This window comes from Oncorhynchus mykiss, chromosome 14 (assembly GCF_013265735.2).
Source record: "Oncorhynchus mykiss isolate Arlee chromosome 14, USDA_OmykA_1.1, whole genome shotgun sequence".
NCBI classification, from domain to species: Eukaryota; Metazoa; Chordata; class Actinopteri; order Salmoniformes; family Salmonidae; genus Oncorhynchus; species Oncorhynchus mykiss.
In genome coordinates this window covers 26,679,407-26,691,906 of record NC_048578.1, presented here as the reverse complement: position 1 = coordinate 26,691,906, position 12,500 = coordinate 26,679,407, and the positions used below count along the sequence as shown (strand labels likewise).

Genomic DNA, 12,500 nt, shown 5'->3' with positions numbered 1-12,500 from the left:
CATGAGGGGTAAAACAAGTCCTATATCGACATAACCTGAAAGGCCACTCAGCAAGGAAGAAGCCACTGCTCCAAAACCACCATAAAAAAAGCCAGACTACGGTTTGCAACTGCACATGGGGACAAAGATCGTACTTTTTGGAGAAATGTCCTCTGGTCTGATGAAACAAAATATAACTGTTTGGCCATAATGACCATCGTTATGTTTGGAGGAAAAAGGAGGAGGCTTGCAAGTCAAAGAACACCATCCCAACCGTGAAGCACAGGGGTGGCAGCATCATGTTGTGGGGGTGCTTTGCTACAGGAGGGACTGGTGCACTTCACAAAATAGATGGCGTCATGAGGTAGAAAAATTATGTGGATAGATTGAAGCAACATCTCAAGACATTAGTTAAAGCTTGGTTGCAAATGGGTCTTCCAAATGGACAATGACCCCAAGCATACTTCCAAAGTTGTGGCAAAATAGCTTAAGGACAACAAAGTCAAGGTATTGGAGTGGCCATCAGAAAGCCCTGACCTCAATCCCATAAAAAAATTTGTGGGCATAACTGAAAAATCGTGTCTGAGTAAGGAGGCCTAAAAACCTGACTCAGTTACACCAGCTCTGTCAGGAGGAATGGACAAAATTCACCCAACTTATTATGGGAAGCTTGCAGAAGGCTGCCCAAAACTTTTGACCCAAGTTAAACAATTTAAAGGCAATGCTACCAAATACTACTTGAGTGTATGTAAACTTCTGACCTACTGGGAATGTGATGAAAAAAATTAAAGCTGAAATAAATCATTCTCTCTACTATTCTGACATTTCACATTCTTAAAATCAAGTGGTGATCATAACTGACCTAAGACAGGGAATTTTTACTAGGATTTAATGTCAGGAATTGTGAAAAACTGAGTTTAAATGTATTAGGCTAAGGTGTATGTAAACATCCGACTTCAACTGTACGTTCTGATGTACGGCTGTCAGTCAATCAGTTCAGTTCTCAAACCACCCAGTATATAATATTCTACAAAGCCTTTTTTCCCAAGTACTGTATTTCGTTTTCTCAAACTCTCCATTATCTTCAATATCTGTCCTACTTTTTCTCAATTCTCCTCTCCTCTCCTCTCCTCTCCTCTCCTCTCCTCTCCTCTCCTCTCCTCTCCTCTCCTCTCCTCTCCTCTCCTCCCCCACCCTCCCTACCCTCCTCCTCTCCTCCTCTCCCCTCACAATCACAGTCTCACGCACACACACACACACACACACACACACACATTTTTTCACTTGCACATACTCTCACACACCCTCAAACCATACCGTAGTGGGTTAGAGTAGTTTGGTGGTGGAACTAGGGCAGTGCATTGGACAGGACATTCATTGTATTGGTAAAAGAACAGTGTGGGTTAGTTCCCTGTAGAGCTAATCCTACCGTAGTGGACCTGGATCAGTAACCTGACCTGGTTAGCCCTTTAGCTCAGTGGGCTACTCTGACAGTGTGGAATACCCCCAAAACCTCAGAGACACATGACTAGTTGGGGGCTGCGGAGCCTGAAGTGATGGTGTGTGTGTGTGCACGTGTGCGTCCATGTGTGTGTGTGTGTGTGTGCACGTGTGCGTCCATGTGTGTGTGTGTGTGTGTGTGTGTGTGTGTGCACGTGTGCGTCCGTGTGTGTGTGCGTCCATGTGTGTGTGTCTGTGTGTGTGTGCACGTGTGCGTCCGTGTGTGTGTGTGTGCACGTGTGCGTCCGTGTGTGTGTGCGTCCATGTGTGTGTGTGTGTGTGTGTGTGCACGTGTGCGTCCGTGTGTGTGTGCACGTGTGCATCCATGTGTGTGTGTGTGTGTGTGTGTGTGTGTGTGCATGTGTGCGTCCGTGTGTGCACGTGTGCGTCCGTGTGTGTGTGTGTGTGTGATGAATTAGCCTGATTTACGGTTTAGGTGATAGGGGCAGTCAGGAGGTAGCAGCGGACGGTTAGAGGGTGATGGATAGAAGGCAGAAAGAAACAGAGAAAGAAAGAAGGAAAGAAAGAAAGAAAAAAAAAGAAAGAAAGAAAAAAGAGAGAGGGAGCAGGAGGCCTACTTTCCTGATCTAGGCCATTATCTGTGTTAGCACTGGTGGGGCTTCATGAGGCTCTGTAGATCCTGCAGAACATTACCTTTATGTGTGTGTGTGTGTGTGTGTGTTTGTGTGTTTGTTTATGTGTGTGTGTTTATGTGTGTGTATGTGTGTGTGTGTGTGTGTGTGTGGAGGGGGGGGGGGGGGTGTTTGTGTGTGTTTATCTGTGTGTGTGTGCGTTCGCGCACAAGTGTGTTTCTGTGTTGCCGCAACTTTATCTGGTTGTGTGTATTTCTGTCTCTGTATTTTTTTGTTTGTGTATGTATGTGTGTGCATACGTGGATGTACAGTTGAAGTTGGAAGTTTACATACACATTAGCCTAATACATTTAAACTCAGTTGTTTTTTCTCAAATTCCCTGTCTTAGGTCAGTTAGGATCACCAGAATGATAGTAGAGATAATTATTTCTTTCAGCTTTTATTTCTTTCATCACATTCCCAGTGGGTCACAAGTTTACATACACTCAATTAGTATTTGGTAGCATTGCCTTTAAATGGTTTAACTTGGTTCAAACGTTTCGGGTAGCCTTCCACAAACTTCCCACAATAAGTTGGGCAAATTTTGGCCTATTCATCCTGACAGAGCTGGTGTAACTGAGTCAGGTTTGTAGGCCTCCTTGCTCGCACACAATTTTTCAGTTCTGCCCACACATTTTCTATAGGACTGAGGTCAGGGCTTTGTGATGGCCACTCCAATACCTTGACTTTGTTGTCCTTAAGCTATTTTGCCACAACTTTGGAAGTATGCTTGGGGTCATTGTCCATTTGGAAGACCCATTTGTGACCAAGCTTTAACTTCCTGACTGATGTCTTAAGATGTTGCTTCAATATATCCACATAAATTTACTTCCTCATGACGCCATCTATTTTGTGAAGTGCACCAGTCCCTCCTGCAGCAAAGCACCCCCACAACATGATGCTGCCACCCCCGTGCTTCACGGTTGGGATGGTGTTCTTCGGCTTGCAAGCGTCCCCCTTTTTCCTCCAAACATAACAATGGTCATTATGGCCAAACAGTTCTATTTTTTTTTTCATCAGACCATAGGACATTTCTCCAAAAAGTACGATCTTTGTCCCCATGTGCAGTTGCAAACCGTAGTCTGGCTTTTTTTATGGCGGTTTTGGAGCAGTGGCTTTTTCCTTGCTGAGCGGCCTTTCAGGTTATGTCTATATAGGACTCATTTTACTGTGGATATAGATACTTTGTACCTGTTTCCTCCAGCATCTTCACAAGGTTCTTTGCTGTTGTTCTGGGATTGATTTGCACTTTTCGCACCAAAGTACGTTCATCTCTAGAAGACAGAATGCGTCTCCTTCCTGAGCGCTATGACGGCTGCGTGGTCCCATGGTGTTTATACTTGCTTACTATTGTTTGTACAGATGAACGTGGTACCTTCAAGCATTTTGAAATTGCTCCCAAGGATGAACCAGACTTGTGGAGGTCTTCAATTTTTTTTCTGAGGTCTTGGTTGATTTCTTAAATTTTTCCCATGATGTCAAGCAAAGAGGCACTTAGTTTGAAGATAGGCCTTGAAATACATCCACAGGTACACCTCCAATTGACCAAATGAATGTCAATTAGCCTATAAGAAGCTTCTAAAGTGTTGCTACCTACCCTCATCACCTGGGGGTGACCCGTGGGTCTAGGGTTTCTGTGATAATGGTGTTGATGTGAGCCATTACCAGCCTTTCAAAGCACCTCATGGCTACGGACGTGAGTGCTACGGGTCTGTAGTAATTTAGGCAGGTTGCCTTTGTGTTCTTGGGCACAGGGACTATGGTGGACGAGACAGCCTATAGGGAGGAGGTCAGAGTCCTGGCTGGTTGGTGCCTATCAACCTATCCCTCAACGTAACCAAGAGTAAGGAGATGATTGTGGACTACAGGAAAAGGAGCACAGAGCACGTCCCCATTCTCATCGACGGGGCTGTGGTGGAGCAGGTTGAGAGCTTCAAGTTCCTTGGTGTCCACATCACCACAAACTAGAATGGTGCAAACACAACAAGAGAGTCGTGAAGAGGGCACAACAAAGCCTATTCCCTGTCAGGAAACTTAAAAAGATTTGGCATGGGTCCTGAGATCCTCAGAAGGTTCTACAGCTGCAACATCGAGAGCATCCTGACCGGTTGCATCACTGCCTGGTACGGCAATTGCTCGGCCTCTGACCGCAAGGCACTTCAGAGGGTTGTGCGTACGGCCCAATACATCACTGGGGTAAAGCTGCCTGCCATCCAGGACCTCTACACCCGGCGGTGTCAGAGGAAGGCACTAACAATTGTCAAAGACCCCAGCCACCCCAGTCATAGACTGTTCTCTCTACTACTGCATGGCAAGTGGTACCGGAGTGCCAAGTCTAAGACAAAAAGGCTTCTCAACAGTTTTTACCTCCAATCCATAAGACTCCTGAACATCTAACCAAATGGTTACCCAGACTATTTACATTGTGTGCCCCCCCCAACCCCTCTTTTAGCTGCTGCTACTCTCTGTTTATCTTATATGCATAGTCCCTTTGACCATACATCCATGTACATACTATCTCAATTGGCCCAACGAACCAGTGCTCCCGCACATTGTGTCCCACCTCCCGCCAACCCCTCTTTTTACGCTACAGCTACTCTCTGTTCATCATATATGCATAGTGACTTTAACGATACATACATGTACATACTACCTCAATAAGCCTGACTAACAGGTGTCTGTATATAGCCTTGCTACTCTTTTTTCAAATGTCTTTTTACTGTTGTTTTATTTATTTACTTACCCCCCCCCCCCCCCCCCCCCACACACACACACACATACCTTTTTTTCGCACTAGTGTTTAGAGCCTGTAAGTAAGCATTTCACTGTTGTATTTGGCGCACTTGACAAATAAACTTTGATTTGATTTGATTTGATAAAGCCATGACATTATTTTCTGTAATTTTCCAAGCTGTTTAAAGGCACAGTCATCAATTTGTGGAGTGGTTGAAAAACAAGTTTTAATGACTCCAACCTAAGTGTATGTAAACTTCCTACTTCAACTGTATGTGTGTTCATGAGTCAGTGCGTGTATGGGCTTTTGCCTTTGCGCCTGTGTGTGTGTGAGTCCTCACGTGCAGCTGGGAGCTCTTGCTTTATCACTCTCCTCATCAGTCATCTCCAGCAGTGCCCTAAGGGCCTTCATTATGTAAGAGAAACACCGCTGCAAAGTGCAAACCGACAACTCAGCCATAGCTACGCTGAAATAAAGCCTGTTAGGCCACCTATAACACAGACAGTACATTCAAGTTTAAAGTTGTGTTAGTTTTATATACGGGATACGCATGGTACACATCGACCAATGAAATGCTTACTTCTCGAAAATGCAACAACACTAAAGAAATAAGAAATATTAAATAAGAAATACTAAAAGATGGCCGACACAATACCCCATAAAGTGGAATTATGTTTTTTTAGAAATGTGTACAAATGAATGCAAAATTTAAAGCTGAAATGTCTTGAGTCAATAAGTATTCAAGTTCAACATAAAAAAATGTGCTTAACAAGTCACATAATATGTTGCATGGACTCAGTGTGCAATACTGGTGTTTAATATGATTTTTGAATGACTACCTCATCTCAGTACCAAACACATACAATTATCTGTAAGGTTCCTTATTGGAGCAGTGAACTTAAAACCCAGATTCAACCACAAAGACCAAGGGAGGTTTTCCAATGCCTTGCAAAGTGTTTCATTGATCACTGCATTGTTGGGCGCTTGCAAGAAAGACATTTCACTGTACTTGCGCACGTGACATTCAAAGGTGAAAGTCGAAAACTATTTGTAGATGGGTAAAAATAAAAAAAGAAGATGTTAAATATCCCTTTGAGGTGAAGTTGATAATTAGACTTTGGATGGTGTATCAATACACTACAAAGATACAGGTGTCCTTCCTAACTCAGTTGCAGGAGAGGAAGGAAACCGCCATGAGACCAATGGTGACTTTAAAACAGTTAGAGTTTAATGGCTGTGATAGGAGAAAACTGAGGATGGATCAACAACATTGTAGTTACTCAACAATACTAACCTAAATGACAGAGTGAAAAGAAGGAAGCTTGTACAGCAGGGGTGTCAAACTCAATCCACAGAGGGCCGAGTGTCTGGGTATTTTTGTTTTTTTTCCTTTCAATTAAGAGGTAGACAAGCAGATGAGGGGAGTTCCTTACTAATTAGTGACCTTAATTCATCAATAAAGTACAATTGTAGAGGCAAAATCCTCAGACACTTGGCCCTCTGTTGAATGAGTTTGATAAAAGTGCTGTACAGAATAATATTCCAAAATATGCATCCTGTTTCCAATAAGGCCCTAAAGTAAAACTGCAAAATACAAAGCATTATGTTTAGGGCAAATCCAACATATCACATCAATTAGTACCATTCTCCATAATTTTAAGCACGGTGGTGGCTGAATCAAGGTTATGGGTATGCTTATTGTCAAGGATTAGGGAGTTTTTAAGGATAAAAAGAAACAGAATAGAGCTATGCACAGGCAAAATCCAAGAGGAAAACATGGTTCTAACTGCTTTCCAACAGACACTGGGAGACAAATGTTTCTGAGTAGCCTATTTACAGTTTTGACTTTAATCTGCTTGAAATTCTATGGCAAGACATGAAAATGGCTGTCTAGCAATGACTAACAACCAACTTGACAGAGCTTGAAGATTTTTTTAAAAGTGCAAATTTGACCAAGAAAGACTCACAGCTGTAATCGCTGCCAAAGGTGATTCGAACATGTATTATAAACTGGGTGGTTCGAGCCCTGAATGCTGATTGGCTGACAGCCGTGGTATATCAGACTGTGTACCACGGGTATGACAAAATATGTATTTTTACTGCTCTAATTACGTTGGTAACCAGTTTATAATAGCAATTAGGCACCTCAGGGATTGTTGGTATATGGCAAATTACAAGGCTAAGGGCTGTGTCCAGGCACTCCGTGTTGCGTCGTGCTTAAGAACAGCCCTTAGCCATGGTATATTGGCCATATACCACACCTCCTCATGTCTTATTGTTTAATTGACTCAGGGGTGTGAATAGTTAGGTAAATGGGAAATTTCTGTATTTCATTTTCAATAAATTTGCTAACATTTCTAAAAACATGTTTTCACTTTGTAATTATGGTGTATTATGGGTAGGTGGGTGAGAAAAATACAATATTTAATCCATTTTGAATTCAGGCTGTAAGAAGAAAGAAGAAACCCAGACACTGCTCTTGCTAGTATCGCTACTCTTTATAAAGCTTCCCATATCGGCCTCAAGACCTTCCTCAGAGGGTTTTTACATTTATACCCTCATGTAGATTTTGCTCCATCCACATCCGTTCAATGTATCGAATGGGGTTGGAGTCTAGGTAAAATAAACACCTCTTACCAAATATAACAATGTGCATTTCATAAGTACTCTAATGAAGTGTGCACCTTTTGAATTTTGAATTCAGGCTGTAACACAACAAAATGTCAAATAAGTCAAGGGGTATGAATACTTTCAGAAGGCACTGCAGTCCAATATTTACACATGTAAAGTGAAGGGGGGGGGGGGGGGGGGGCAGTGTATAAACTGAGCAGTAGAAAAAAAAGTCTGGTAGCAGCAGTTGTGATGTGTGTGTAGCATGAATGTATATGTGTGTAAGTGTCTGTGTGGGTGTGTGCTAAGGAGCGGAGAATGATGGCTTGTTGGTATCAGACCTCATACTCTTAAAGGGAGTGCTCCTAATCTCAGTTTGTTACCTGTGTAAAAGACACCTGTCCACAGAAGCAATCAATCAATCAGATTCCAAACTCTCCACCATGGCCTAGACCAAAGATTGTAGACCTACACAGGGCTGGAATGGGTTACAAGACCATTGCCAAGCAGCTTGGTGAGAAGGTGACAACAGTTGGTGCAATTATTCGCAAATGGAAGAAACACAAAAGAACTGTCAATCTCCCTCGGCCTGGGGCTCCATGCAAGATCTCACCTCGTGGAGTTGCAATGATCATGAGAATGGTGAGGAATCAGCCCAGAACTACACGGGATGATCTTGTCAATGATCTCAAGGTAGCTGGGACCATAGTCACCAAGAAAACAATTGGTAACACACTACGCCGTGAAGGACTGAAATCCTGCAGTGTCCGCAAGGTCCCCCTGCTCAAGAAAGCACATATACATGCCCGTCTGAAGTTTGCCAATGAACATCTGAATGATTCAGAGGACTACTGAGTGAAAGTGTTGTTGTCAGATGAGACCAAATGGAGCTCTTTGGCATCAACTCAACTCGCCGTGTTTGGAGGAGGAGGAATGCTGCCTATGACCCCAAGAACACCATCCCCACCGTCAAACATGGAGGTGGAAACATTATGCTTTGGGGGTGTTTTTCTGCTAAGGGGACAGGACAACTTCACCGCATCAAAGGGACAATGGATGGGGCCATGTACCGTCAAATCTTGGATGAGAACCTCCTTCCCTCAGCCAGGGCATTGAAAATGGGTCGTTGATGGGTATTCCAGCATGACAATGACCCAAAACACACGGACAAGGCAACAAAGGAGTGGCTCAAGAAGAAGCACATTAAGGTCCTGGAGTGGCCTAGCCAGTCTCCAGACCTTAATCCCATAGAAAATCTGTGGAGGGAGCTGAAGGTTTGAGTTGCCAAACGTCAGCCTCAAAACCGAGATGGGGTAGAGAGAGATGGGGAGACAGGGCGACAGGTTGAGAAAAAGGAGAGGCTGACTTGGAGAAGATCTGCAAAGACGAGTGGGACAAAATCCCTCCTGAGATGTGTGCAAACCTGGTGGCCAACTACAAGAAACGTCTGACCTCTGTGATTGCCAACAAGGGTTTTGCCACCAAGTACTAAGTCATGTTTTGCAGAGGGGTCAAATACCTATTTCCCTCAATAAAATGCAAATCAATTTATAACATTTTTGACATGCATTTTTCTGGATTTTTTTGTTGTTATTCTGTCTCTCACTGTTCAAATAAACCTACCATTAAAATTATAGACCGATCATTTCTTTGTCAGTGGGCAAATGTACAAAATCAGCAGGGGATCAAATACTTTTTTCCCTCACTATATATATATATATAGATAGATAGATAGATAGATAGAGTAGTTTCCCTGTATCCTGCTGCGTCCAGTACAGTATATGATGTGAATTACATTTCTCTCTCCTTTTTCTCAACCTGTCGCCCTGTCTCCCCATCTCTCCCCATCTCTCTCTCCATCCCCATCTCTCCTCATCTCTCTCTCCATCCCCATCTCTCCCCATCTCTCTCTACCCCATCTCTCTCTCCATCCCCATATCTCTCCCCATCTCTCTCTCCATCCCCATCTCTCCCCATCTCTCTCTCCATCCCCATCTCTCCCCATATCTCTCTCCATCCCCATCTCTCCCCATCTCTCTCTCTATCCCCATCTCTCCCCATCTCTCTCTACCCCATCTCTCTCTACACCATCTCTCCCTCCATCCCCATATCTCTCCCCATCTCTCTCTCCATCCCCATCTCTCCCCATCTGTCTCTCCATCCCCATCTCTCCCCCATCTCTCCCCATATCTCTCTCCATCCCCATCTCTCCCCATCTCTCTCTCCATCCCCATCTCTCCCCATCTCTCTCTACCCATCTCTCTCTACCCCATCTCTCTCTTCATCCCCATATCTCGCCCCATCTCTCTCTCCATCCCCATCTCTCCCCATCTCTCTCTTCATCCCCATCTCTCCCCCATCTCTCCCCATCTCCCTCTCCATCCCCATCTCTCCCCATCTCTCCCCCATCTCTCTCATCCCCATCCCTCCCCCATCTATTTTTCCCCCATCTCTCCCCCATCTCTCTCTCCATCCCCATCTCTCCCCATCTATCCCCATCTCTCTCTATCTCCATCCCTCCCCCATCTCTCCCCCATCTCTCTCCATCTCTATCCCTCCCCCATCTCTTTATTCCCTCATCTATCCCCATCTATCTCTCCATCCCCATCTATTCCCCATCTGTCTCTCTATCCCCATCGATTCCCCATCTCTCTCTCTCTCCCTCCCCCATCTCTCTCTCATCCCCATCTCTCCCCCATCTCTCTCCATCCACATCTCTCCCCATCTCTCCCCCAATCTCTCCATCCCCATCTCTCCCCCATCTCTCTCTCCATCCCCATCTCTCCCATCTCTCTCTCCATCCCCATCTCTCCCCCATCTCTCCCCCATCTCTCTCTCCATCCCCATCTCTCCCCCCATCTCTCCCACATCTCTCTCTCATCCCCATCTCTCCCCCCATCTCTCCATCCCCATCTCTCCCCCATCTCTCTCTCCATCCCCATCTCTCCCCCATCTCTCCCCATCTATTCCCCATCGGTCTCTCCATCCCCATCTCTCCCCCCATCTCTCCATCCCCATCTCGCCCCATCTCTCTCTCCATCCCCATCTCTCCCCCCATCTCTCCCCCATCTCTCTCGCCATCCCTATCTCTCCCCCCATCTCTCCCCCATCTCTCCCCATCCCCATCTCTCCCCCATGTCTCTCTCCATCCCCATCTCTCCCCCCATCTCTCCCCCATCTCTCTCGCCATCCCCATCTCTCCCCCCATCTCTCCCCATCTATTCCCCATCTGTCTCTCCATCCCCAATCTCTCCCCATCTATTCCCCATCTGTCTCTCCATCCCCATCTCTCCCCAATCTCTCCCCCATCTATTCCGCATCTGTCTCTCCATCCCCATCTCTCCCCAACCTCTCTCTCCATCCCCATCTCTCCCCATCTGTCTCTCCATCCCCATCTCTCTTCCCATCTCTCCCCCATCTCTCTCTCCATCCCCATCTCTCTCCATCCCCATCTCTCCCCATCTCTCTCTCCATCCCCATCTCTCCCCATCTCTCTCTCCATCCCCATCTCTCTCCATCCCCATCTCTCCCACATCTCTCTCTCCACCCCCATCTCTCCCACATCTCTCTCTCCATCCCCATCTCTCCCCCATCTCTCTCCATCCCCATCTCTCTCCATCCCCATCTCTCCCACATCTCTCTCTCCACCCCATCTCTCCCCCATCTCTCTCTCCATCCCCATCTCCCCCATCTCTCTCTCCATCCCCAACTTACCCCATCTCTCTCTCCATCCCATCTCTCCCCCATCTCTCTCTCCATCCCAATCTCTCCCCATCTCTCTCTCATCCCCATCTCTCCCCATCTCTCTTTCCATCCCCATCTCTTCCCATCTATCTCTCCATCCCCATCTCTCATCCATATCTCTCTCCATCCCCATCTCTTTCTCTCCATCCATATCTCTCCCCCATTTCTCTTTCCATCTTTCTCCCTCTCCTCTTTCCTCCTTCTCCCATTCCTCTCCTCTTCCTAGCGGTCCCCTTCCCCCTGAGCCACAGGCTCTCCATGAAGGAGGTGTTTGACTGTGAGGGGAAGCCCAGAGTAGATCTGCTAAAAGCCCACCTCACCAAGGAGGGTCGTCTGGAGGAGGTGGTGGCCCTACGTATCATCAATGAGGGAGCCGCCATCCTGCGCCAGGAGAGGACCATGCTGGATATAGAGGCCCCAGTCACAGGTGAGGAGGGAGGGGGAGTGAGGAGGGAGGGTGAGGAGAGGAGAGTGGAGTGGAGTGGAGAGGAAGGAGAGGACCATGCTGGATATAGAGGCCCCAGTCACAGGTGAAGAGGGAGGGGGAGTGGGGAGGGAGGGTGAGGAGAGGAGAGTGGAGAGGAAGGAGAGGACCATCCTGGATATAGAGGCCCCAGTTACAGGTGAGGAGGGAGGGGGAGTGGGGAGGGTGGGTGGGGGGAGGAAGGAGAGGACCATGCTGGATATAGAGGCCCCAGTCACAGGTGAAGAGGGAGGGGGAGTGGGGAGGGAGGGTGAGGAGAGGAGAGTGGAGAGGAAGGAGAGGACCATCCTGGATATAGAGGCCCCAGTCACAGGTGAGGAGGGAGGGGGAGTGAGGAGGGAGGGTGAGGAGAGGAGAGTGGAGTGGAGAGGAAGGAGAGGACCATGCTGGATATAGAGGCCCCAGTCACAGGTGAAGAGGGAGGGGGAGTGGGGAGGGAGGGTGAGGAGAGGAGAGTGGAGAGGAAGGAGAGGACCATCCTGGATATAGAGGCCCCAGTTACAGGTGAGGAGGGAGGGGGAGTGGGGAGGGAGGGTGGGGCGAGGAAGGAGAGGACCATGCTGGATATAGAGGCCCCAGTCACAGGTGAAGAGGGAGGGGGAGTGGGGAGGGAGGGTGAGGAGAGGAGAGTGGAGAGGAAGGAGAGGACCATGCTGGATATAGAGGCCCCAGTCACAGGTGAGGAGGGAGGGGGAGTGGGGAGGGAGGGTGAGGGGAGGAGAGTGGAGAGGAGAGGAAAGAGAGGACCATCCTGGATATAGAGGCCCCAGTCACAGGTGAGGAGGGAGGGGGAGTGGGGAGGGAGGGTGAGGAGAGG

At 47.0% G+C, this 12,500-nt stretch overlaps 1 protein-coding gene across 3 annotated transcripts in view; it reads left to right on the top strand.

The window, feature by feature from the left end:
* Positions 1-12,500, top strand: part of ppp3cb (protein phosphatase 3, catalytic subunit, beta isozyme) — a 44,273-nt gene that overhangs the window by 6,310 nt on the left and 25,463 nt on the right. For all 3 annotated transcript variants that reach the window (XM_036943189.1, XM_036943188.1, XM_036943187.1), the window contains exon 2: positions 11,426-11,626. In XM_036943189.1, coding sequence (XP_036799084.1) covers positions 11,426-11,626 — 201 coding nt within the window. The remainder of the gene's footprint in view (positions 1-11,425; positions 11,627-12,500) is intronic.